Source organism: Tuber melanosporum, assembly GCF_000151645.1.
Source record: "Tuber melanosporum whole genome shotgun sequence assembly, scaffold_24, strain Mel28".
Lineage (NCBI taxonomy): Eukaryota > Fungi > Ascomycota > Pezizomycetes > Pezizales > Tuberaceae > Tuber > Tuber melanosporum.
The window spans coordinates 998,935-1,022,183 of record NW_003298908.1 but is presented as its reverse complement, the minus strand read 5'-3'; the positions used below and the strand labels follow the sequence as shown (position 1 = coordinate 1,022,183).

The following is a 23,249-nucleotide window of genomic DNA, read 5'->3' as shown; positions in this document are numbered from 1 at the left end:
GTTGGGGTTTTCACTTCAACTCTTTGTTCTCCTAACCTGGTATCATAATAGGAGTAATTGCTTTATATTTCCACCACCGTTCCCGGAGATCTCTTGTGTAGTTTTTCTTCTTTTTCGGTGACCACCTATCTTACCTTTCAAATTAAACACAAAAAAATGCAGGTGAAATCGAATCATGTTTCATGAACGAGTGATTGTGAGTGATTTGTAAATGGTGTGAGAAAAAAAATATTGTGTGGGGATTGGTGGTTTCTTTAGAGGCCTATGCAGTTGAAGTTCATCCTGGGGTGTCGACCTTCGCTAGACTGATTAGGGAAATAGACTGGATGAGTTTCGAGCTGCCTTCTAATTCATAGGTTAGAAATGTGTGGTGCGGGGTTGCGAAGCTCCCTTTGGATCACAGGATCTAAGCCCAATGTATAATAGTGCTCAGATGTTCCTTGGGGAGAGGTACTTGTACACATCAAGCAAACACGCCCGTTAGCCTCGATCCCTAGTCTAAGATTGGTACGAGTAGTGTTATCATTGCATGATCCGTAAACATAACATTAAACCCGAAAGAAAAAATTAAGTAGCACCTCCCTCCATATAGACGACGTCGCACCCTCCTCCCGACTTACCCCCCCCTTCAAATTCCGCACGTTACAAACTCCTCTGCCTATCCCTCCTCATGTTCCTCATAGCAACCTCCTCCGCCGTCAGGTATATAATGTTAACCTCCTGCTCACTCCTGATAGCGTTCTTGATCTTTCCCCACAAGCCCCCACTCCTAGAATCCCTCTCCCTCGCTGCGCGAATCTCCTCATTCTTCCGGCGCAGCTTCTCGGCCTTCTCCTCGCTAACGGCGCCCTTCAGGTAGACCTTCGGTATCCGCCTCTCCCTGATCTGGTTTGCGAGTTCTGGATTCTCGATCTCCGTGACCCTTGATGGCGGGGTGCCGTTTATGGAACGGCCTTCCACGTGCGCTAGGAGGTTGTAGGCGCGGTAGGGGATCGGTTTTGTGTTCCCTCGCCTGCCGTAGGCGGGGGGTGGCTCCTCGCTTGAACGGGGGGGTCGAGTGACGACGGGTTGGGTCGATGAGGAGGGGGAGGAGGGAGAGGGAGAGGTGAAGGAGGACTCGTAACTGGGCGGTGAGCCCTCATAGGATGGCGCTCCGTGGGGGGTATTTGTAGCGCTCATCGGGGGTTGAGATGTGGGTGTTGGCGTACGAGCTTGTTTTGGGACAAATCTCTTGTCGGGAGCTGTATATGTATTATGTCGTCGCACCGAATACTGTATGGTACGGGGAAGAGAGAGAGAAAGAGAGAGAGCAAGAGATAGGGGGGCAAGGAGTTTTGTACTGTACTTTCATCTGAGACATCCGCATATTTGGTATTTTACCATTTACCCGCCCGCCCCCTCCCCCCAAGCTTAAACCAGAGCTCGGGAAGAGTTATCTCGAAATATACGTTATACTCGGTCCGAGAACAGGTTTCTAGTTCCCCCCCTAGCAGTAGGAAACTTCTAGTACCGGGTGTTAGAACCCATCAGACACGTATCATGCCAGCGTCCTTACATGATATTGACTAAACTGAACCCGAGCCAGGTATCATAGCTAATATACCTCGCCAATTCTGCCTCCGCTAGATGCTTTATTGCCCCCCCCTACCACCACTTGTCCATAAGTATAATGCGACGGATTGCTGGGCGGTGGTAGTGGTGGGGGGGGGGTGCTCTGGCTGGGCTCCTGGTAAAATGGTTCTGATGTGACCGGACTGGAGGAAGCTTGATTTCCAAGAGATATTTATTATTGGTGACTCTCGGAATCGCGGATCGCCATTTGACTGTTACGGCATCATGGGTCATCATACAGATCTTCGGATATAAATTGATAAGCTATAAGGGTTGGGAGGTGAAAAATCCATATTCCACCAGTATGGGCGGACGTCCGTCTTGGACAAAATGGGGATAACCACTGAATCTCGTGTCCCATCGCGTGACACCATGGCTTGGACCGCTTGTCTGGTATTGGGACTTCTTCTCCTATCATGGCAAACGTTCGGCCGTTTCTTCTGGTGGACGCCGATCATTTCCCCTCACTCGACTTTCATCGGCCTGTAGGTCTTGGCACTCTCATCTGCGGCTCTAACAGGCCAAGGACAAATTTCGAATCTCTAAATTGAAAAAGTCTAACACTGATCCAACCTCCTTCTTCGGCCATATCCCCCACCAGATGCATTACCTCCTACACGCACGATTATTACTCCAACGGCGGGGGCTCAAGTCCCTAGCACGTGTCTGTCTCCGGTCTAGAGGTTTTGCGACGGTATCCGGGGACCGGAGGTGCGGGGCTCTCGCCAAATTGCCCCTATTGTCGGAGGTGTCTGGCTGACGAGTTGTGTTTGCCCGAGGATAGTCTGAACCAAGAATTCGACGTCGTAGTAATTGGCGGAGGACATGCTGGATCGGAGGCTTGCGCTGCTGCGGCAAGAGGTATGCTCCAATCCTCCCCCCCTCCCAACCGGTCCTGCGATCGCAAGCTGTAGTAAGGATTCATTGTTAAACCCCGGTTTTCTAGTGGGCGCAAAAACTGCCCTAGTAACCCAGAAGATCGACACTATCGGAACATGCTCGTGCAATCCTTCATTCGGCGGTATCGGTAAGGGCATTATGATCCGTGAGGTGGATGCTCTGGACGGAGTCTGTGGCCGGATAACCGATAAAGCCGGTATTCAGTTCCGGGTGCTGAACAGGAGTAAAGGCCCCGCGGTGTGGGGCCCCCGTGCACAAATTGACCGGAAACTGTACAAGAAGTACATGCAGGAGGAATTGATGTCATATCCGAACTTGTCAATTCTACAGGGTAGTGTTGCGGATGTGGTTGTAGACCGGGTGCCGGAAGGGCAAATGATTGGTATGGAGGGGCATTATGGGAAGATCACGGGGGTAAGGCTGGAGAGTGGGGAGGTGATTAAGGCTAGGAATGTTGTGATTACTACTGGGACATTTCTGGGTGGGGAGATTCACATTGGATTGACCGTTTTCCCGTCTGGAAGGATGGGGGAGGCGGCGACTTTTGGACTGAGCAAGTCTTTGAGAGAAGCTGGCTTCAAATTGGGTCGTCTGAAGACCGGAACGCCCCCGAGGATCGACGGTCGGACAATAGATTACAAGAGCCTTCTTCCGCAACTTGGAGATGACCCACCAATACCGTTTTCATACATGAACGAGAAGGTTCAAATCGAGCAGCAGCTGCAGTGTCACAGCACCCATACCACCCCGGAGAGCCACAATCTGCTACGACAGCATTTCCACGAATCAATCCACATCCGCGAGACGATCAAAGGCCCACGCTACTGTCCGTCATTAGAAAGCAAAATCATCCGCTTCGAGAAAAGGCAAAATCACATGATCTGGCTAGAACCCGAAGGCATAGACGACCACGTCGTATACCCAAACGGCATCTCCATGACCGTTCCTGCAGAAGTCCAGGAACGCCTCCTGAAGACCATCCCAGGCCTCGAAGAAGCCAAAATGCTACAGCCCGGATACGGTGTAGAATATGACTACATCGACCCACGCTCCCTCCGGGCAACACTCGAGACCAAGATTGTCAAAGGCCTTTTCCTAGCCGGACAAATCAATGGAACAACCGGTTATGAGGAAGCCGCTGCCCAGGGCGTCGTCGCAGGGATCAACGCCGGCCTCTCCTCACAGGGAAAGCCCCAAATGACCATTTCTAGAAGCGACGCTTACATCGGCATCATGATCGATGACCTGATCACAAAGGGGGTATCAGAACCCTACCGAATGTTCACTTCCCGCAGCGAATTCCGCATGAGCTCCCGCGCCGACAACGCCGATCTCCGCCTCACCCAAGCCGGCCGCGACCATGGCGTAGTCGGCGACGCGCGATGGGCACACTTCCAAACAGAGTTTTCCTTGATGGAGGACTTCCGCTCCGCACTGTCTAACATCACTCAGAGCAGCTCCGAGTGGCGGAAGCGAGGCTTGGTGGTCAGAGAGGACTCGGCGCGCAGGAATGCTTTCCACCTACTCAGACTTTCAAACATGACGATAGGCAAACTGGCGGAGATGGGTGTCGTGGGGGGCCTGGATCGCTGGCCGGAGAGGATCCGTACTAGGGTCGGCATCGAGGGGGTGTATGAGCCTTACGTCACGAGACAGGCCAACGCTGTCAAGATGTTTGAGAAGGACGAAGGGTTGAAGCTGCCGGCTGATATCGACTATGATCGGTGGGTTTTCCCCGATGAATTTCTGTGCATGCCCTGGGAAATCTTGACTGACTAGGTCTCACAAAAATAGAGTCCTGGGCCTTTCATACGAAGAAAGAGTCGTTCTAAAGCGAGTCCGGCCGGAGTCTATCGGACAGGCGAGACGTGTTGAGGGCGTACGTTACCTCTCCTGCAATATCATGGATCTGTCAATCTTGAAACTAACGTTTGCGGGGGATCTTCTAGATGACACCAACAGGCTGCATCCGCCTCCTCTCACACATTGAGAAGAAGAAGAAAGAAGGGGCGAAAGCGATTGCAGTGGAAACGCAGCGAGCTAGGATAATTTCTTTGGACGTGGGTATGGAATCTCGTTTGAGGGAGTGAGGGGAAATTTTACATAACGTTTCATATTTTATTATTATTCTAGACTGGCGTTTGTACATTAGTAAGGGGGGATAACAACTGGGTTTTGGAACGCTATGGGCTGCTCCGACATGTACCGTATATTCTTGTAACATTCGTATAAATACTTTTCTTCTTGAAGAGGAGGTTTGCTTCCACTTACCTTCACGGCATTCGATGTGCGAGCGTACTGGTGCGGTCATCACAATAGCTAAATTAATGTATGGCTAATATCTAATTACAACCCTCCATCCAACCAAGCCACAATAATAATACAGCGGAGCCCAACTAACCAAAGTTCATCTTCAAAGTAATGGTCGGCGCACTGGACTGCTGCTGGGTACTCTCAGCAACGGACCTAGCGTTCGACCTTAAAATCTCCTCCATGAAACCCCTCTGCTCAGCACCCATATTCGCAACAACGCTCTTGAACGCCAATTGGTTAATGGCGACCAACTCCAGCAACCTCTTTGCCGTCTCGGGGTACGAGCCTGGATTCGACGAAGCGTGGGCTAGCAATGTAGGTATTAGGAGCGCCATGGCGACCTGGGTTTGGTCGCCGAAGAGCGTGGAGACGAAGGACGTGAGGATGTGGCAGACGAGGGATTTTGTCTGATCCGAGTCTTCCTCAGGGTCGCTTTTGGTGGTTGTAACAAAGGTGATTAGTCGCGGGATCATGTAACGGACTATTTCCTGGTCGCAGGCGGTCTTTGGTGTGATCATGAGGATTGAGCGGCTGCATTGGACGGCCATTTTGGACGTCTGTGGAGAGTGGTGTTAGAATTGTGGCTAGGATATTTCTAATCGGGTGGAGGTTTACTTCTGGGTCTGACAATGCATCTATTATTCTATCGCATAGGATTGGGACCTGCTCGTCGTTCGGGGGCAATATATTAACTCCGGCGGTAATCACTATCGCCGAGGCCATCAAGCAATTCTTGAGGCAAGGGAGTGCAGAACTGCCTCGTATCCTATCAAAACTAATCAGAGCTGTTTGTAGAAAGAAGGATGAGGAGGGAATACTTTGCGTTATCGAGAATTTGTAATATGCTGCTCAGACAACTCCTAACCTGCATGACAACCATCTCGTTGTCATTACCCCCGCTAGAATTCGTGATTATTCGGATGAACCGCTTGAATATCGGCAGGGATCGCGGCACCACCTCCGTCTGACAGACACCGGTACTGAAGATGCCTAGAGCCAAGTGTTAGTACCTACGACCAAAACGGGAAGGCGCTACGACCCACCAGTGAAGATGTGGAGAATCGAAGCATAGAGATCCATTCGTATGACTGCAGGAAATACTTCTGCGGCATATACCAAGGCATCCAAAGAAACTCGGACGAGGTTGGCAGCCTCTTCCGAGAGTTGGTGACGGACTAGATAACTCGAGGTCAGCACAGCCCATTCGGTAGAAAAAAAGAATCCATTCGTATTCATACCCACTGTCTTCTTGTCAACCACATTCGGTAGTAAGCGCGCAAGGACTAGGACCATCAGTCTCGTCAACTCGAAAAGTTGGTCGATGTCTTCTGTCAGATTCTCTCCCTGGGCGCCAGATTTTGACCTAGCGGTAGGATGCTCGACGCATAGGCTCTTCGCAATATCAACGATGGCAGACTGCACAGCCAGACCTTCAGTAAGGACTAATCGATCAAACAGGTCCATCGTCTCGGAGAAGATCACTCCCTGATAAATAGCATGACCGCAGACAGACGGGTGTAGAATCTTTTTCAGCGCTAACAGTATCTCGAGTGTCTGCTCCTTAGTGGCAAGGCTATCGACTCCTGGCCTGCCGACAAGAGCCTCGAAAGCAATTCCAAACAGTACAAAGAAGAATGCAACGGGCTCATCGCGGTAGTTGATATCGTGCGCGACGCCGCTACCATTGACATCTCCAGAGGAGGCTTTACCATCCAGGGCGTCAAAGACAAATCGACTGTCCTGTTCAATCAGGCTGGCAATTGCGTCGACCAATTTGAGCCAGGAATCCTGGTAGAACTGTAGTATCACTCGATCAACATCAATACACACGGCACTATTGAAATCCAAAGTTGGGTTGACGTACTTGTAGCAGTGCTTCCCGGTTTAGCGCTGAGTAAATGGTATCAATGGAGCCGCCGAGAGTTGTAGCGCCTGTAGAGTTCGTTGAGATGTCGGGCTCAAAGCGTAGCCTTGCGAACTCCCGAAGTGAGGATAGCCATAATGGTGCCAGTGTAGCAATATGTGGCTTAACAACGTCAGCAAGATACAATTGCTCTTTGCTTGCAACCTGCAGCTCAGCCCAGGCCCGGAGGACGGCCATCTTGACCATGACCTGAGCATTGGAACTGAGCCCTTTTAGGTCTCCAATTGATGCAATCTCGGAATCACCTATGTCGGTTAGCTAAAGAACTAGGATGGTGTGCGAGAGATACTGATAGACTTACTTGAAAAGTTCTCTAATGCTGATGTTAGCAGCCTTAAAATCCTCCCCATCCTGTCAACATCCTTAACGATGCCAGTTGAGATAAACCCTGCGCAGACATTCACTGCCTCACTTGCGAGCTCGGGACTAGAGTCAACCGCAAATGCCGGGGTAAGAGCAGATCCAATTTGTGCTTGGTATTGCTCTAGTAATGTAGCCTCTGGGAGTTCAGGGTCTGGAGTATAACCAAACATCTTAAGAACCTGATCCACGATCCTCAAACCAGCTAAACGAAGCTGTACTACATTCGATGTACTGGCGGAGAATGCCATCCGGATGATGTCCGCAATCTTTTGCGCAAGGCTCTCCTCCACCGGAGTCTCGGAATCTCTCTGCATCTCTTTCGCAGCCAAGCCTAGTAATTCGAAAAGACTGTTCATCGCGAATGTCCTAACTTGCCATCTTAACGATTCTTGCCCGGTAGGTTGCGAGTTTTCTTTTTCTCCAGAAGGTGCGACAGCGAGCGAGGCTACCTCATCATCGTTCAAGTCCGCAGCGCCCGAATTGGTGGGCTTCTCGTGCTCTAGTTTTCCGGCAATGCCATCCTTCCGCTCTACTAGCTTTGACATCACCACCTGGCAACGACCGACCCATTTCCCAGCATCCTCAATGCCAGTTTGGTTGAGCCAGTTGTTAATTATGTTCCGAATACCCTCATGCTCTGGTGCCTCGTCCAGAGCGATCCAAAGTTGATCTTCCAGTCCGGGATCTGCCGTGTCGATAATCCGCTCAGCGTCTCCTTTCATGAGTTGATAAAGGCCATCGATGGCTACATCTCTTAATTCCACATACTCTGAGCCCAACTCTTTCTGCAGCCGTTTGACGTAGCCCGCTGTATCCACATGGCTGGCTGCAAAAAGTGATAAATGTTCTAGACATCGCAAAGCCTCTAACTGGGCTGTATAGTCTGGTTCCTTCAGGAATTGGCCAACATTGGTTAAAATTAACTCCCTCGCCTTGCTCATATCCTGCAAGTCGGGCCCAAGGACTCCAATTAAAGAATCGATACACCGGACAATGATGCTTAATGTGGGAAGTTCCAATTCCAAATTCGATGTTACGGCTGTCGCCGCCTCCTCATTATGGGTCTCTGCTACGTAGAGTTGGGAAAGCATCCCCAGGGTACTTGTTACAAACCCGGAAAATGTAAGACCTGCCGAATCAATGGTCCTGGCAAGTCCGTCTAGTGCCCAAAAGTGCACTGTCGGGTGAGGATCATTGCTAAGAGACATCAAGATCCCAATGATGGTTTTGAGATGGAACCCAGCAGCCATTCCCCCGACATACGAGTGGATGCATCCAAGGGCCACGGCACAGCCAGCTCTGGCATTGGGATCCCGGTTATTGACTATCGTCCCAACACACCAGTTTATCATATTACCGGTAAAGCTATTTCCGCCGATGCTGCATAAACGCCCAAGTGCCTCGTACGCAACGTTTCGTACATATGGGTCAGGATGTATAACAAATCCCTAGAACCAGTCAATTCACGCAACATCACCAAAGCAAAAAGTTGGTCTCACCTGCAGCAATTCTTGCATGATCTTGAGAACACTCGCAGTGCTTAAACTCGCCGACGGAACTTCTTCACTTATTGTCACTTTAAGAGTTCCTAGGAGGGCGACCGCAACGTTGATTACCATGGCAGCCTTTCTTCCCGGATCGCGCTGAAGACTGCCTGACGCTAGAAAAGTAGCTATCTGTTCCAAAATACTCTCCTGGACCTTTGGGGGCTGGATCGGAAGGAGGATAGTGAAAAGGTCAATCGCTGAATTAACTACAGCAGTAGCCGGCGGGGCAGGAGTAGGTTCACTCCTGGCACTCGAATCGTTTGTAATGTATAAGGAAACAGAATCGTGCTCAATAGATCCAATAACAGGTGTATGTAGCTTTCCCGTCCAAAATATGAAATTAACAATACATCCTTAATGAAACATTCAAAATCCCGCAAGCAAAGAACGAAACGACTTACTGTTTCGTTGATCCTCGCTTCTGGACTGCTTCTTGTCATCCAATGGGCAATAGTTGGTCTGGTACCCTGGGCTTCGAATGCAAATGACTCAACATCAAATCCTTTTACAAACCCGCAGACACCATATGCGTAGTTGTCTCCAATATCCCATAGTGACTCGAAATTACCAGCGCTAGAAGCAATAGCCGTACTGAGTGATGATGGAGTGTACTTATCAGGGTCGGCAAAGAAACTCACAGCGATTGTGAGCAAGTTTGCTTGGAGAGCTTCCCCATGAGAGAGCTTCACAAGTTTCGCGTAACACTGGAGAACGCGGCGGCGGACCATAAGGTCAAGGTCGATTAGTTGCAGGGAAGGCGAAAGACGCTGGGTGACATCATCCGTGGTTTTTTTGGCCGGTAATGTGTTAAGAAATAAGGTCGAGTTTTGAAGCATAGCAGCGATCCTCTTGGAAACATCTGCTGTCAAAAGCCTAGAGTTGAATTCAAGGAAGGATAGGATTGAGCCAAGGGCGCACTCGCGAACATGAGCTAGGAAAGACAACTCCAAAAGGGATCGCTCTACCGAGGAGTCCTTGGCTAGAGGCTTCGGCAGCGCATTCTTCCAGAGCAACAAAAGCTGTGAAAGATGGATCTTCACAAAATTAGGCCCAAGTGCCATCAGCCCCCCAATTAGGATCCATGCAACTTGTATCTGAGTGCCCGAGATACGGAGGTCGTAATCTCCGCTTGTTTTTAGCAACGATGTAGCAAGGGTTAGTATCCTGGAGGTAACATCCACCGAGGCATAGAGAGGTTGGAGTGGTGCGGCACTGATGGCTGCTGCAAGGCCATTTGCATACCCGGTACATCTACGAAGTATCTCTGTGGTTGTAGGTCGCCTTGCGGTCATCTGTGAGAGCTCCCGATTCACATTGTTCATACAAATAGTAATTATAGGAAGGAGTTGGGAAGGAGCAGCAATAACAAAAACTCTCAGACACCAACTCGTCGCAACTTGGACGGAGTAGCTTGGATGTTGTAAGACCTGGAGAAGTCCGTCGCGTGTGGTGTCCTGCACGCTTGCTATGGCGGATCCTAACGACTGCATTGGAGATGCCAAGGCATGCAAAGCTCCGACTAGAGCGTGTTTGCTGGGCTCGGGCTTTTCTCTGATGACCTGAGGATAATTCTTTATGGTGTCATTAACAAGTATCTTGATCGCATTGAGTTGTCCAGTTTCCCCGAGTAGCCTGCGACCAATTACATCTTCCAACAGGATTCGCACATACTTCCGGGTGGTCAATAACCGGAACCTATTGGCAGTAATTGCATGGTGGGAGAGTAGGTCATTGAGTAAGTGACTCGAAATAATCCCATAGTTATTTTCGACCACCGATGATCCAAGTCTCGCCAGAACTCCCGAGTAACATAATGCAATCCCTGCCCTAGTTCTTGGAGATGTGGAGGGTTTGGTGTAGTGCATCGAAAGTTGCCGTAGAACCTCTTCCAAGGTAAGTGTTAGTCTCACAATAGCTTTTTTGCTGCTTGGAGCCGGTGAGCTAGGCCTGTCTACGCCCAACCCCTCATCGTCCCCAACAGCGGTCGATACCCTCTTCATCTTTTTGGGCCTCTTTGCAATTTTCGCAAGCTCTGGAGCTTCGGTAGAGTAGGCTAACACGAGTGCCAGTGACCAACATGACGCAGCGGCTCGCCGGGCCGATGCTGAGGTAGAATCTAGAGCCTTCGTTGCGGCACTTTGCAATTTATCGTACTCTTGGTGGTTGTTAAAGAGCTGGGTAGCTTGCAAAAGCTCTTCCATGCACTATTATTATGATTGGGGTCAGCAAACTAGTATAAGAATATCCCGGCTTATCAGTTTGACGCTACCTGTAATGCGCTAGCTTGAACAAGGGCTGATTTCTCGTTTGTTGCAGCATTTCTTGCCTGCTTCCAGACGTCGCGGGCTACCGCCTCGTCTGCCATATCCCTGACCATGCTGAAAACCTTTCCCAGAGCTCGAAATATGGAACTTCTCAATCCACAGTGCTAACAATTTTATTAGCCCCAATAATCGCAGCTCCTTTAAGATTCCACTAACATTCTGAGCAGGTTTAAGTAGCTTAAGTAGCGAGGTACAGGTCAAAGTTGACAACGCCATAGCCTACTATAGTCAGTCAAACATTCCCAAAATGTTGTCGAGCCCACATACACTATCTCCAGCAGCTCTGTAAACCTCTCCCACGCAATGGACAGCCGCACTGAACCCCCAAAACGCACAATCAGAATCCTATCCCGTAGTCTCTCCTTTCCTTCCGAAAAAAAAAGGGAGCGCTGGGCGCTTACTATCGAATCCTCAAGTCTTTATCCGACTTCCCCGCATTTATAAGGCCCGCTAACTCATTGATCGTTTCAAAAAGCAGCTTGCGATCCCCTTTACCAAAAATTCCCGCAAAGCACCGTCCAGATATATTCCGGACCAATCGAGTAGGTGCTGGCGCTGGCAAAGTAATAATCTTGAAGAGCTCCTTCTTCACATAGAGCTGATAGGCAGAAGCTCCGTCCTCATCCAACCGATTGACCAGCTTCTCGAGGTTGTTCAGGAAGGACATGACATATAGTTGCTGCTGCGCTTCTTCCGTCATGGTTTTTAGCTTGGCCGTGTCCAGCTGGACGGCCTCGATTGCAGAGGAATCGTCGGCCATTGGGGCTGGTGGGTGTTCAATGAACAGACTGTCGATGGGAGCGGAGGGGAGTATTTGATTGAAATTCTGCGATGATGGCCGGATTGTAATTGTTCAGGGTAAGGTGGCTTGGTTGGGGACAGGGAGAGAGATACATGTAGACACACCTTCGAGAACCACTTGGTTCTAGACGGGTATTTTATGGAATGATTATGTAAGCTTAAACTCCCTGACTGCAGGGGCAGGTCCTATGATAGCAAAAGATACCGTACGGTATGTCTCAGTATGATGTCCCAAATCTATTCCGAAAATCACCACCTCACGACCACCGCCAATACACATCTCGGTTTTGCTCAAACTATTGACACCCCAACAATGCAAAACATATCTCGTTTGATACTCCGGCGTAAACTGGGGTCTCTGTGCCCCATTGGCCTAAGTACTCTTCAGTCACACGTTCATACTCGCACATGCACAGTCTTTTTCTCTACATCTTCTTCCCTCCAGTCCGGCCATAATAGATGGACCAAGATCAGGCATGACAAGGGCAAAAATGATGCGAATAAAAGCGCTGAATTCTCAAGGCTCTGTCAAGAAATATGCGTCGCTATGAAGAGTACTACCAACCATACACTCATCGCATTATTACCCACACAATTTGCTTACACTAACCTCTCAATTAGGTGGTGGTCCAGGTCCCGATAACCTTCGCCTATCAGCAGCTTTAGTCGCTGCAAAGAAGGGTATGAGAAATCCCTCGAACCTACACAAACACCTCTAGGATAGAGGTAAAAAGCCTCTAACAAAACAATAGCCGGAATGTCAAAGGACAAAATGGAAGCATCCGTGAAGCGTGGTCAAGGTGTTTCTGCATCCGGTGCAACTCTAGAATCGGTTCAGATCGAATGCATCGGACCGGGGTCTGTTGCTATGATAATGTTTGTTCTGCCCACGATTTATAACCTAGTACCTGTCTGTCTGTTTATCAATTAACTACGAGAATGACAAACACGAATAGTGAATGCCAAACCGACAACAAGCTCGGCTGCCTAGCAGACATCAAAGTCATTCTGCGCAAAAATGGTGCCACGGTAACACCCACGTCGTACCTATTCACCCGCAAAGGGATAATACGTCTTTCCGCCGGGGATAATTCTTACGACACTCTGTTAGAGTCCATTCTCGAGATTGATGGGATGGGGGATATCAACGAGATCGAGCCTGAGAATAAGGGATCCAAGACTGAAGTGGAAGTCACGACAGACCCTGCCAAGAGTGTTGCTGTGGCCGACGGGCTCGAGAGCCAGTTATCCGGTGTGGAGATCCTGAAAAGCTCAATTAGATGGGTGCCGAACGAAGCGACGCTTGTTTCAGTTAACGATGAGAAGGCTTCAGAAGCTTTGATAAAGCTAATAAGTGGGCAACACCTCAATATTTTTTTATATTTGGGTATACTAATTTGAATGCGCGAGCTAGGTGCCCTGGAAGAAATGAGCGACGTAAGCGGTGTATATACAAATAGTCTAAAGTGAGACGATATATCATCTCATGCCATCACTATACTTTGCTTGAAGTATCTCTAACCAGTCCAACAAATAAACATGTAAATTAATTCAAGGCTACCATCCAAAAGGACATTACTAATGCTAAGCTCGGAGCTCAAAATTTTTTTTGAGAACGAAATGACATGAATGAGAATAAATAATTATGGGTATTTTCACGCCAGCGTCCTAAACAAGATATCGCAATCAACCCAATCAACTGGATAAGATATGAAAAACCCCTTAAGACGCTAAAAATCCAAAGACCCGATGTCAGCCAAATTCTCATCCAGGACTAGGACCGCCACGAGCAAGCGACGTAGCGAAATACAAAGTCCCCAAAACAAGTCAAGAATTACCTACCCTCACTCACCCCCACTACTTGCGCAAACCTCACTTTCTTGACTTTGCCCAGGACGGGTTCGGTATCACCGCCATCTATCACAGTTTCACGAGTGTAAACACACCCATGCGCAACCTTCCCCTCAGGAATAACCCCCTCACATATCCCACATTTGGCTGCGGGCCTTCTCCCGCCGATCAAGAGTCTCACATGCGGAATCCTGAACAGCCAAATCTTCCCCACCCTCGGGTGGACTAAAGCAATCCACTTATCATTGTCAAACGAACGCCCCAGCCGATTAGCCTCAGTGTGGGATTTACATATCACTATGGTATTCGCTGTATTGGTCTTCGCTACGAAACCCGCTCTCACCTCCACGAGGAGGATGATTTCCTCTTGGCTATCATCCTCGTTGACAGGATCTCTGGAAATTATCGCGCCGATCTCATGGTAGTAGATGTAGGTATCTTTGGTATTGGATTCCAAGGGGCTGCCTTTTCCCTGAATGATTCTCCTAGCAGCGGGGGTTGGGGGTGCGAGACTGGAAGTGAGTGGAGCGGGCGCTTCGGAGGATCTAGGGAGCTGGCGAAGTTTCCCTCCGTGCGTGGGTGTTGGTGCGAGTGTGGGAGAGGAGGAGAGCTCATGGGGTGAGGTGGCGGTCTCCCAGTACTCCTCCTTTTCATACTCACCACCCTCCTTTCCCTCCCCCTCGGCGATATTGATGCCGAGAAGTTCTGGCATTTCGGCCCAGGACAAACCGAGATCTAAGCCGTCATCCGCGGATGTACAGCGAGAAGGAGTGGGCGGCAAATTCGGGGATTCGGGGATTCCAAAAGGTACCTCGGTCGTGCCGGCGCCAGAGATCTTAGTAGTAGAGGGCTTGGAGCGCCAGGAGAACCGGGAGAGCTCTGAAATCTCAGAAAGGTCCGAGAGCTTGAGACGCCCGGGGTATGGAGGGAAGGGACTACGGGGAGGTCTATTTCTCGCAGTAGTGGCCGTTAATTCCGGATAATCGCTAGGGTATAATTCTATGATAATAGGTTGTCAGAACCGATGCTGTAAAATAATTTTCCGATATATGATAGGAGGGGTTCGCACCTTTGGCCTTGGATTTCACAGAAGTTGTCTCCATTTTAGCCCAATTGTTTTGTCAGTTTGTCGGGGAGAAGCGGGGGTGATAAGGTGAGGTGTGTTTTAGGAGGAATTTTAAAAGGTGTTCGTCAGTGACCCATCTTACGGGACGGCAGCCACAGAAAATTCAAGGGCCATCCATCCACCCCCGGGAAACCCGTTCCCCGCCCATCTCCCGCAGCACAACTTCGTCCTCTCTCATGCGAACGTATAAACACACTTGGACTATACTATCAACAGAGAATTTTCCAGCAAACACCGGGAATAGAAAAAAAAAGGAAAAGAGGGAAAAGACAAAGTGCCCAATCTGCCCAGAAAAACCCCAGATCCCCATCGAACACCCCGCCACTTTCCTTCCTCCCTTATTCGTGCCGCTCCCCCTCCAGCCGCCTAGCGCGCTTCTCCAACCGCTTCCGCCTTAACCTTTCCAATTCCGCCTTTATCTCGTCCCTCTCGAAGGGGATCTTGTGCGTTTCCTCCGGCTTCGGCCAGAATCCTGGCACGGAGAAGCGATTATCGAGGTTTGTGCCGAAGTAGTACATGATTGCGATTGGGAACATGATGTACCTAGATTCGCGGCCGTCTGTCAGTTGTTGCCCCGTCTTGTTTTCTCCGGTATGGTATGGTGGGTAGTCAATACGCACATTCCGAACTAGAAGGCGGATAGTAATTGTTTGTCAGTCGCCATTTTGCCGAGGAAGCGTGAATGGGGTTTGGTAAACCTTGAATACTTCTAGATTGCTTCCGCCCATGTTTGGGTTGTGTTGGCTGGTCGGGTTGAGGGTTTTGGGATGTTTCGGACGGTTCGACGGTTGGATGGTTCGGTGGTGGTGGTGGCAGGTGGGGTGGCTTGCTTTATCGATGGTTAGGGGAGTTGATTCGCCTACCGTACTGGATCTAGCGTGGCGTGCTATCCTTGTCGTTCCCGCACCACTTAATTTCCGGCAATGTCATGCACTGTTCAACCGTTTGAGCTTTGCAGCATCATACCGATATTGAGCTACATTATTACCGTGGGGTATCATATAATCGGGGTCAGGTTGGGAACGTCTACGGAGATGTTTGGGGGGGATTGTGGGATACAGGTCTATTAAGAGGGGGGGGGGGTTGAAAGAGGTTTCTTGACAAGCCCCGTGGGATTAACTGGAGTTGCTCCAAGAGCCGCAACTCTCGTATGATATGATATCATACCAGGAGAGACACCTCTGATGTCGTGTTGAGAGGGCTCTGTATATTCAGAAGAGCTATTGCCTGCAATCCACCCTAATTTGTGTGTCCCATGGTACCGTCAATCTACACTACACTCCCTTGGCAGAATCAGATCTTTCAACGCTCCATCTCAATGTACTGTCCGATAAGCTGATGAGGCGCTCAACCTGGAGTAAATGTCCTATAATGATATCATAACACAGTTTAAAGAAGGCACACGTGAAACATGAACCACTTACTTATCGATTGACCCTCTATGACGAAATCTACCTGCATGTTACAGTATTATAATACGATGTTCACCCAATCCCTCCAGGTCTAGAGGGGGGCAGTACGGTACTGCACTATACTCATACTCTACTGTGCTGCGACAAAGTTATACAAGTTATGACAACACCGCACCAACCAAACTTGCACAATCTTTCCAAACCGCCACCAAACCCAAGTCACACCGCCTCACTCATATCATATCATATCACACCAGCACCCAGCAAAACATGAATCCTAACAAACCCCACCGTTCCAGGAAGTCCTTTCCCTCCTTCCAATCCGCAGGTTGCGCATATGATACATACGGCAGTGAAGAATACACCGTCCCGCCAGCGCTAACGCAAACCGCCAGAACAAACTCTTCCAACGAGTGAGCGTGCAGGGCACATACAGCGCAGCAAGTTAAGTAGGGTGTTTACCTCATAACTAGAAAGCCAGGTCTGACTTTTCTTCGGGTCGTTGGGTGGCTAACGATCGACAAGCGGGGTTGGTGAAGGGGTGATAAAGTGTTTCTGTATGATTTATAACTTTCGACGCATGTATGGTGCGTGCGTCTGTGGATTTTGCGCAGCTTTGGTGATGGTGGGGGGGTCCTGCGCTCGAGTTAGACTATCATGTCATGTAAGGGGACTCTTCATGAAGAGTCACTCGGTTGGTGGGTTTTGGGTGGATGGGGAAATTGCGATGAATAATGTATCGTAGTGTTGGGCTGGTGGATTTACTACGGAGAGGTACGGGAGTTTGGGTGGTGGAGATGGTGGAAAGATGTCTGGACGAGATATGCTCAGAGGGATTAGCTGTTGTAAAGGTGGTTTTACCTGGGAGAGGGGAGTATAGGGAGAGAGGGAAGGGGGGTGGGGAGTTCTCTCCCTCGGATCTTGTTCACTAGAGGATATATTTCCAGAGATGGGGAGAGCAGATTCAGGCACGGGGAGTTCGTTGATACCTCCGGAGGGCCCGCATTGCCCGGTACCCACCGCTGAATTGATTGACGGGGTTGGCTTACGTGACTCTAAGGGGTAATTTCGTAGTAGGGAACGACATAATGAGTTACTGTAGGAATTACTACATAATATCCAGTAATTTATTCTTCCGGGATTCCATCGAAAAGTTAAGTCTCCCCGCATAACCAATCACCGCATGTCCTGGGTGAACTGGCTGTTTTCAAGTTTCATGCATCGAGATAATTGGCGGAATAGGTTAGCAACGGCGGCCATTTCAAAAAGTTTGAAGAGGCGATGTACTGTAAATCCCTTCCCTTACTTCCGTAAAATATATTGAAAGACCCAGCTTCTTATCACCAGCCTGCCTTCCCACTAGACTATATCCAAGCAATCTCTACCCAGTCAGTACTCGAGTATCCGAGCTCAAGAGCGGCACCAAAGGATCACCACACCTTTATCCTAGCTGAAAGCAAGGGCTATCGCCACCACAAGCAAAGCGTTGTATCATAGCAGCCTGGATACAGTCTATCCAGCGATCGTGAAACAAAGCAAGAAATATTGCACCAACTTCAGCATGGAACAGCCCCTCCCGGTGAAACTGGCACGATAGCAGTCCCATATCCTGTGGAAAGCGGCTTTTTAACAACTCATTGCGTTCAAGCAGCACGACACGAAAATCCAAACAAGATACTGGTAAAACCAATTGATCGGCAGCAGAAACAAGGCCCGTAAATGGCGGACACGGGAATGTGCATCCATGATACCGTGATCCGGTTTCTCGTGCGGCGGCCTTGTCTGGAGCATTTGGAAAAAGGGGTGTGTGAGAGGGAGAATTCTAGGCTGGTATTCAGGGCTGTAACTCGCACTCGAGTATGATACTATACTGTACTCGTACGATACAGTTATAATATTTGTGCGAGCCCGGTATGAGGCTGGCACAGTACCAAACGAAACCGGAAAAAAGTACAATAAAATGTAGAACGCAGTCTACTAGCACTTACCACACCCACCCGCCCACGAAGTACTCCTCTATCCGCCGGGAGGGGCGCTTTGCGGAAGGTGGGTTGAAGTGGACCCGAAGTGCGGCGCATGATTGAGGCCACCGAGCCACATGGAACCTACCGGTACAGCACCGTCCATGGCTACTAGGGCTAGGTAAGTATTCTAAACATGATGTTGTTTGCGACACACACAGCCCCAGCAGACTAGGCACTCGTGCTCGAATACAAGAAACATGTGCTAGAATATTGACCCCCTATCTAGGAGAGAGGTAACTTTAGCTTTAGAAGAAATTCCAAAATTCAGTGTTCAATTGAGACAAAGGGAGGGGGATACCGTAAAATACAAACAGCTTACTAGGACGGGTGGTTGCCACGTCCTGCCGCACTTCTCTTGTATTCGAGCACTTCTAGCACCCCTAGGGGACATCGATCAAAGGGCACGGTACGGTATGATACCATACTTGCACCTAGAGACAGTACAGCTACGTGCAGAAAGTTCTGACACCCCGGCTGGTACTGTAACACAAAAGGGCTATAGTAGATGTATTATCATGTACAGGTACTTCAAGAAGCAGCTTCATTATCCTTCAAACTACCACTTTGTATGCCCTCCATCATTTGCAATAACTGCCTGTATCTTATTTCCCATACTCCTAATTTATTTAACACATTTTGATCAATCTCCTCCCACTCTGCTGCCATCGTAGTCCACAATTCATCTTCATTACTAGGTCCATTTTAAATAGTTGTAAATTGGTGTCAAAGCCGGGCTTTGAGAATACTCCAAACATTTTCGATTGGATTAAAGTCGGGGAAGAGGTTGGAAGGAGTAGGATTTGAACCCCATATTCTGGGTAAATAGTCCTGTTGAGATCACTAAAGTGATATCCCGCATTATACAGAACAACGAAATAGTCCTCTATCTCGTTGTCAAGCGAAAGGAGATAAGGGATCAGGTATGGCTCATTGACCTCGGTTGCATATTGATGACCGTTAATACCGAGTCTGTCACGATCGGAGGTTCATTCTTTAGGTTGATACTGTCGAAGGCAAATTAGAGGTGTTCGACTTCCATAGGTAAATGTGGCCCAGCATCCAACTCCAAATCTTCCAGATCAAAAGGTAGGTACAAGGTTTTGATCGAGTAACTCTTGTCCAGGCTTGACTCGTACCCTTCGATTATGGCGATAACCCTCAAACTCAACCTTAGACTCATCTAACCAAACCATTCTCTTCCACTAATACAAATCTCATTCAATCTTCCGTAGACATCAGTGTTTGCGTCGAATCTTTTTGAAACTATCGAGGAAGAGCTTTTTGCAAGGCATTCCTAGATTGAAACCATGTTCTTTCACGGTCTTGTTCAAGGTTGTACAACTAACTTGAATATCAAGCTCTTGAAGCTTCTTCGTAAGCTCTTCTCAAGATGCCTATGAATTTGCCTCAACTAGGGAATCAATTGTTTCCGCTATTTCTTCTGTAATTTTTGTCTACTAGAGTGAGATGCGTCATCTGAAGAGCCCCGGGTTTGAAATTATTTAACAATATTGTGAATAGTAGAGACAGGAATTTTTGTTTTCTCAGCTGTTTACTTATACCCCCGGCTGTAACGATCCCTCTCTGGATAGTTAGTTCTTGGCGACGGGGAACGATACTTTTCTTTCTGTCTTCTTCTTTCTTTGTCTTACGATAGCTCTAGGCCTCTGCCTACGTTACTCATAGTACAAGACCTTTGTCTTCTATCGGAAACACCTATCGTAAGCTTTCTCTAACTCGTATTTGTGAAGGACTTTTCTTGGCGTAACAATAACGGTGCAATAAAGATAAAGATCGTAAAGATGTTTGATATTCGTTAAAGTAATAAGTAGGAAAAGTACTTAGAACAAAGTGTGAAGAACCTATCTTCCTCAGCCGCCTCAGCCTCCTTATATAGTATTCTTCCCGCTTGTAGTCATGTGACCTAAAGTGGTCACATGTGCGAAACCAAATCATAACAAACTAGTCATGTGACTAAAGTGATCACATGCTCAAAACCCATGACCTCATAGCAAGGTCATGTACAAAACTCATAAACCAATCATCACGCAATAACCAAGTCATATGACTTGACTGAGTCATATGCGCGAAACCCATGACCTCATAATGAGGTCATGTGCGAAACATAAATCATATGCGCAAGGCTTACCTGCAAGGCACACTTGCAAGGCATACTCGCTAAGCGCACGTCCCATGACTCATACTTGAGCCATGTACGAAAGCATGACAAATCCCACACATAACAAATCATATAACCCGAATGAGTTATATGCGCAAAACAACAACATACCTGTGACTCATAATCATGTATCACATAAAAACCTTTTCGATGCCAAGCTACATTCATGACATTAGCTCCCCTCCTCATAAGCCTGAGTCCCATCAGGCTTTTTCTCCCAGTTTTATTAGTTCCCGTCCTGCCGAGCGCATGGTCCTTCTCAGCTTGTAGAACTTTTCATCCACCGTCTTCCATCTGACCCTTACTGATTCTAGGGTCAGATTCACCATCTCGATCGTGTACCGCTGATTATCTTTCAGCTGTCTTAGCTCTGCGATCGTTTTGTCGTTTGCCGAAATTGTGGCCTCGGCTTGGCCAAGTTATTCTTGGAGTCCCTGTATCTGCCTATGTAGGCTCCTAATGTCTGGTTCCATGTCTACTGAGGAGTTTTGGGCCCCTCCCTCCCTGGACCGTGTCCTCGTAGCCCATGCCTTTCTGGAATCCTCCCCTTTCAACTCTTTCCTGCTTCCATCCTTCTGCGGGTAGAATCCCGCAGATATTTTTTGTACCCTGTGCATCCTGCACCCATTTCTGAAGCATTGTTGCCAATGCTTCAGAATGTGGTCCGGGCATGTACCACGCTTTTGACATTCCCTCGGGAACCATCCCGAGCCTTCTTTGACGCCAAAGTGTGTTTGGCAACTGTCATCGTAGTATACCATCCATGACATGGCATTATGCTGTGCTTGATGTTCCCTCTCCTTAAGTTCTTTGTCAGTTGGCCTCATGAATGAGTAGTCAGGGCTAGTGGGTATAGTTTGGCGGCGGTTATCGCCCCAGCCTTCGTGTTGTTACAACGGCACGGGAGTCTTTCCCTCGCCTTTGTCTTGGTTGAATGTAATCGTCACCTGGGCCGGGCTTGCCTGGGTATCGCTGGTGGAACCTTAAGATGGCATCTTGTGCATTTTCGAAGTTGTGTGCAAAGTACTAAGTTTTATCGTGTTCGGGAGAATATCCTGTCTACTTGGCTCAGTATTGGAGGTGACTGTGGAAGAAGCGGGAATCGACTATTTCGTCGAGCTCGTATTCTGGTTCTCCATTGAGTTCGATCGGAGGGGGAGGAATAAGTGTTTGTGAAGGAAACTTATTGTCGTTGTATAATTCGAGGAGTGAGATGTGGAATGTGTTGGGTATTCGCATTGAGGGGGGAAGGTCAAGTTTATAAGCTTGACTGCCCACTTTTTCCAGTATCTGGAATGGTCCTATTTTCTTGTAGTCCAATTTCTTTAATAGTCACGTTGTATAGACATTGCGTGGTATTAGCCATACCATATCTCCTGGTTGTATATTCGGATCTAGTCTTCAGTGCTTATCATATTGTTCCTTCTATCATTCTTGTGCTTGACTCATTTCGTATTATAATGTTTCGTGTAGTTTTCCCATATCGGTTTTGTCCAGTATCACATCATTAATCGTATGATATGTGGTCTGACTGTGTGGATGTTGTCCATAATTTGCGAAGAAGGGTATCGTGCCAATTGTTTCTTGCTTTCCATTGTTGTATGCGAATTCGGCCATAGATAGCAGCTTGTACCAATCATCTTGTTGATAATTGATGTAAGCCCTTAAATATTGTTCAAGTATCGCATTTACCCATTCCGTTTGTCCATCCGTTTGTGGGTGGAATGCTGTGCTCATTCTGTTTTGTATTCCCATTTCTCTGGTTACTTTCTTTCATAGTCCTGATGTGAATAGTATTCCTCGATCGGTAATGATATTCTTCGGGAGGCTGTGAAGTCGAAAGACCTCTCTGAAGAATGTTTGTATAAAATCCGTTGTGTTGATATCTTTTCTAACCAGAATGAAATGACTCATTTTGGTCAGACGATCTACCACAACCAGGATGCTATCGCAATTTTCCGATGCCGGTAAGTCCGTGATGAAATCCATAGTAATTGTTTCCCATGGTTGTTCGGGAACTTCGTTTGATTTTAGTAACCCATATGGTACGTGTTTAGCCGTTTTCGTCCTTTGGCATATGTCGCAGTTTTTGACATATCATTTGACATCTTCGCGCAGTCCTGGCCAATAAAATAACCTCATGATGAATTCTATGGTTTTAGCCGTTCCTCCGTGTCCTGCCATTCAGATATCATGGTGTTGTCGTATGATGTTTGTACTTATCCCCTCTTCTTCAGGGATCCATTCTTTTCCATCATACTACATATTTTCGTCCTTCCATTGGCATAAACCCAGAGCAATTCCTTTCATCTCCTTTTTTCCTTCCTTTAAGGCTTCTCTAATTACCTGAATCGTTCTGTCTTTCTCGTTTGTGTTCTTAATTCCTCTTTCCTCCGTTGATGTGAATTGGATAACCTCCATTGCCTCGAAGTAGGTTTTTGGTAATAGTGTTCGTGTTTTTTGTTTGATTCTTTCGTCTTCTTTCATTTGTGGTTTGTCGCTTACAATCCTTGTGAGAGCATCTGGCTTTCCACTCTCTTTGCCTGGTCGGTATTCGATTTTGAAGTTGTATTTGCTGAGGTGTTCCATCCATCTTATCTGGCGGTCATTCAGTTCTTTCGTAGTCATGAACAGGACCAGGTTCTTGTGGTCGGTTAGAACTCGGACTGGATGGTCATTGTTCAAAACGTATCTCCTCCATTCTTTTAATGCTTAAACTATCGCTAATAGTTCTTTGTTTGCAACATCGTAGTTGCACTTTGCGGGGGTCATTGTCTTGGATCGGTAAGATACTGGCCTCCATTTTCCATCATCGCATTGTTGCGATAGTATGCCCGAGCATACATACTTTGAGGCATCCGTTTCGATCATTGT

The 23,249-nt window shown here is 48.1% G+C and overlaps 6 protein-coding genes; 2 read left to right on the top strand and 4 right to left on the bottom strand.

Annotated features, from left to right (window-relative positions):
• Positions 1-2,086: 2,086 nt before the first annotated feature.
• Positions 2,087-2,200, bottom strand: GSTUM_00006191001 (uncharacterized protein; the record flags this gene model as incomplete). Its single annotated transcript, XM_002838312.1, has 1 exon — positions 2,087-2,200. One exon carries the CDS (start codon positions 2,198-2,200, stop codon positions 2,087-2,089), a length of 114 nt encoding a protein of 37 aa, XP_002838358.1.
• A 12-nt stretch (positions 2,201-2,212) lies between these two features.
• GSTUM_00006190001 (uncharacterized protein) lies at positions 2,213-4,501 on the top strand (the record flags this gene model as incomplete). Its single annotated transcript, XM_002838311.1, has 4 exons — positions 2,213-2,322; positions 2,396-2,472; positions 2,558-4,235; positions 4,306-4,501. 4 exons carry the CDS (start codon positions 2,213-2,215, stop codon positions 4,499-4,501), a joined length of 2,061 nt encoding a protein of 686 aa, XP_002838357.1.
• Positions 4,502-4,814: 313 nt separating this feature from the next.
• GSTUM_00006189001 (uncharacterized protein) lies at positions 4,815-11,742 on the bottom strand (the record flags this gene model as incomplete). XM_002838310.2 has 13 exons in its annotated part: positions 4,815-5,381; positions 5,440-5,599; positions 5,643-5,814; positions 5,868-5,999; positions 6,063-6,621; positions 6,689-6,993; positions 7,050-8,559; positions 8,611-8,976; positions 9,060-10,862; positions 10,928-11,086; positions 11,139-11,201; positions 11,250-11,298; positions 11,384-11,742. 13 exons carry the CDS (start codon positions 11,740-11,742, stop codon positions 4,908-4,910), a joined length of 6,111 nt encoding a protein of 2,036 aa, XP_002838356.1. The 3' UTR covers positions 4,815-4,907.
• Positions 11,743-12,009: 267 nt separating this feature from the next.
• GSTUM_00006188001 (uncharacterized protein) lies at positions 12,010-13,283 on the top strand (the record flags this gene model as incomplete). XM_002838309.2 has 5 exons in its annotated part: positions 12,010-12,337; positions 12,405-12,464; positions 12,536-12,659; positions 12,740-13,137; positions 13,198-13,283. 5 exons carry the CDS (start codon positions 12,010-12,012, stop codon positions 13,251-13,253), a joined length of 966 nt encoding a protein of 321 aa, XP_002838355.1. The 3' UTR covers positions 13,254-13,283.
• Positions 13,284-13,308: 25 nt separating this feature from the next.
• On the bottom strand, positions 13,309-14,737 carry GSTUM_00006187001 (uncharacterized protein; the record flags this gene model as incomplete). XM_002838308.2 has 3 exons in its annotated part: positions 13,309-13,513; positions 13,626-14,633; positions 14,704-14,737. The coding sequence occupies 3 exons, from the start codon at positions 14,735-14,737 to the stop codon at positions 13,506-13,508; spliced, it is 1,050 nt and encodes a 349-aa protein (XP_002838354.1). The 3' UTR covers positions 13,309-13,505.
• A 139-nt stretch (positions 14,738-14,876) lies between these two features.
• Positions 14,877-15,771, bottom strand: GSTUM_00006186001 (uncharacterized protein). XM_002838307.2 has 3 exons: positions 15,668-15,771; positions 15,459-15,589; positions 14,877-15,319 (listed from the first exon to the last, which is right to left on the bottom strand). Exons 1-3 carry the CDS (start codon positions 15,688-15,690, stop codon positions 15,099-15,101), a joined length of 375 nt encoding a protein of 124 aa, XP_002838353.1. The 5' UTR covers positions 15,691-15,771; the 3' UTR covers positions 14,877-15,098.
• Positions 15,772-23,249: the final 7,478 nt, after the last annotated feature.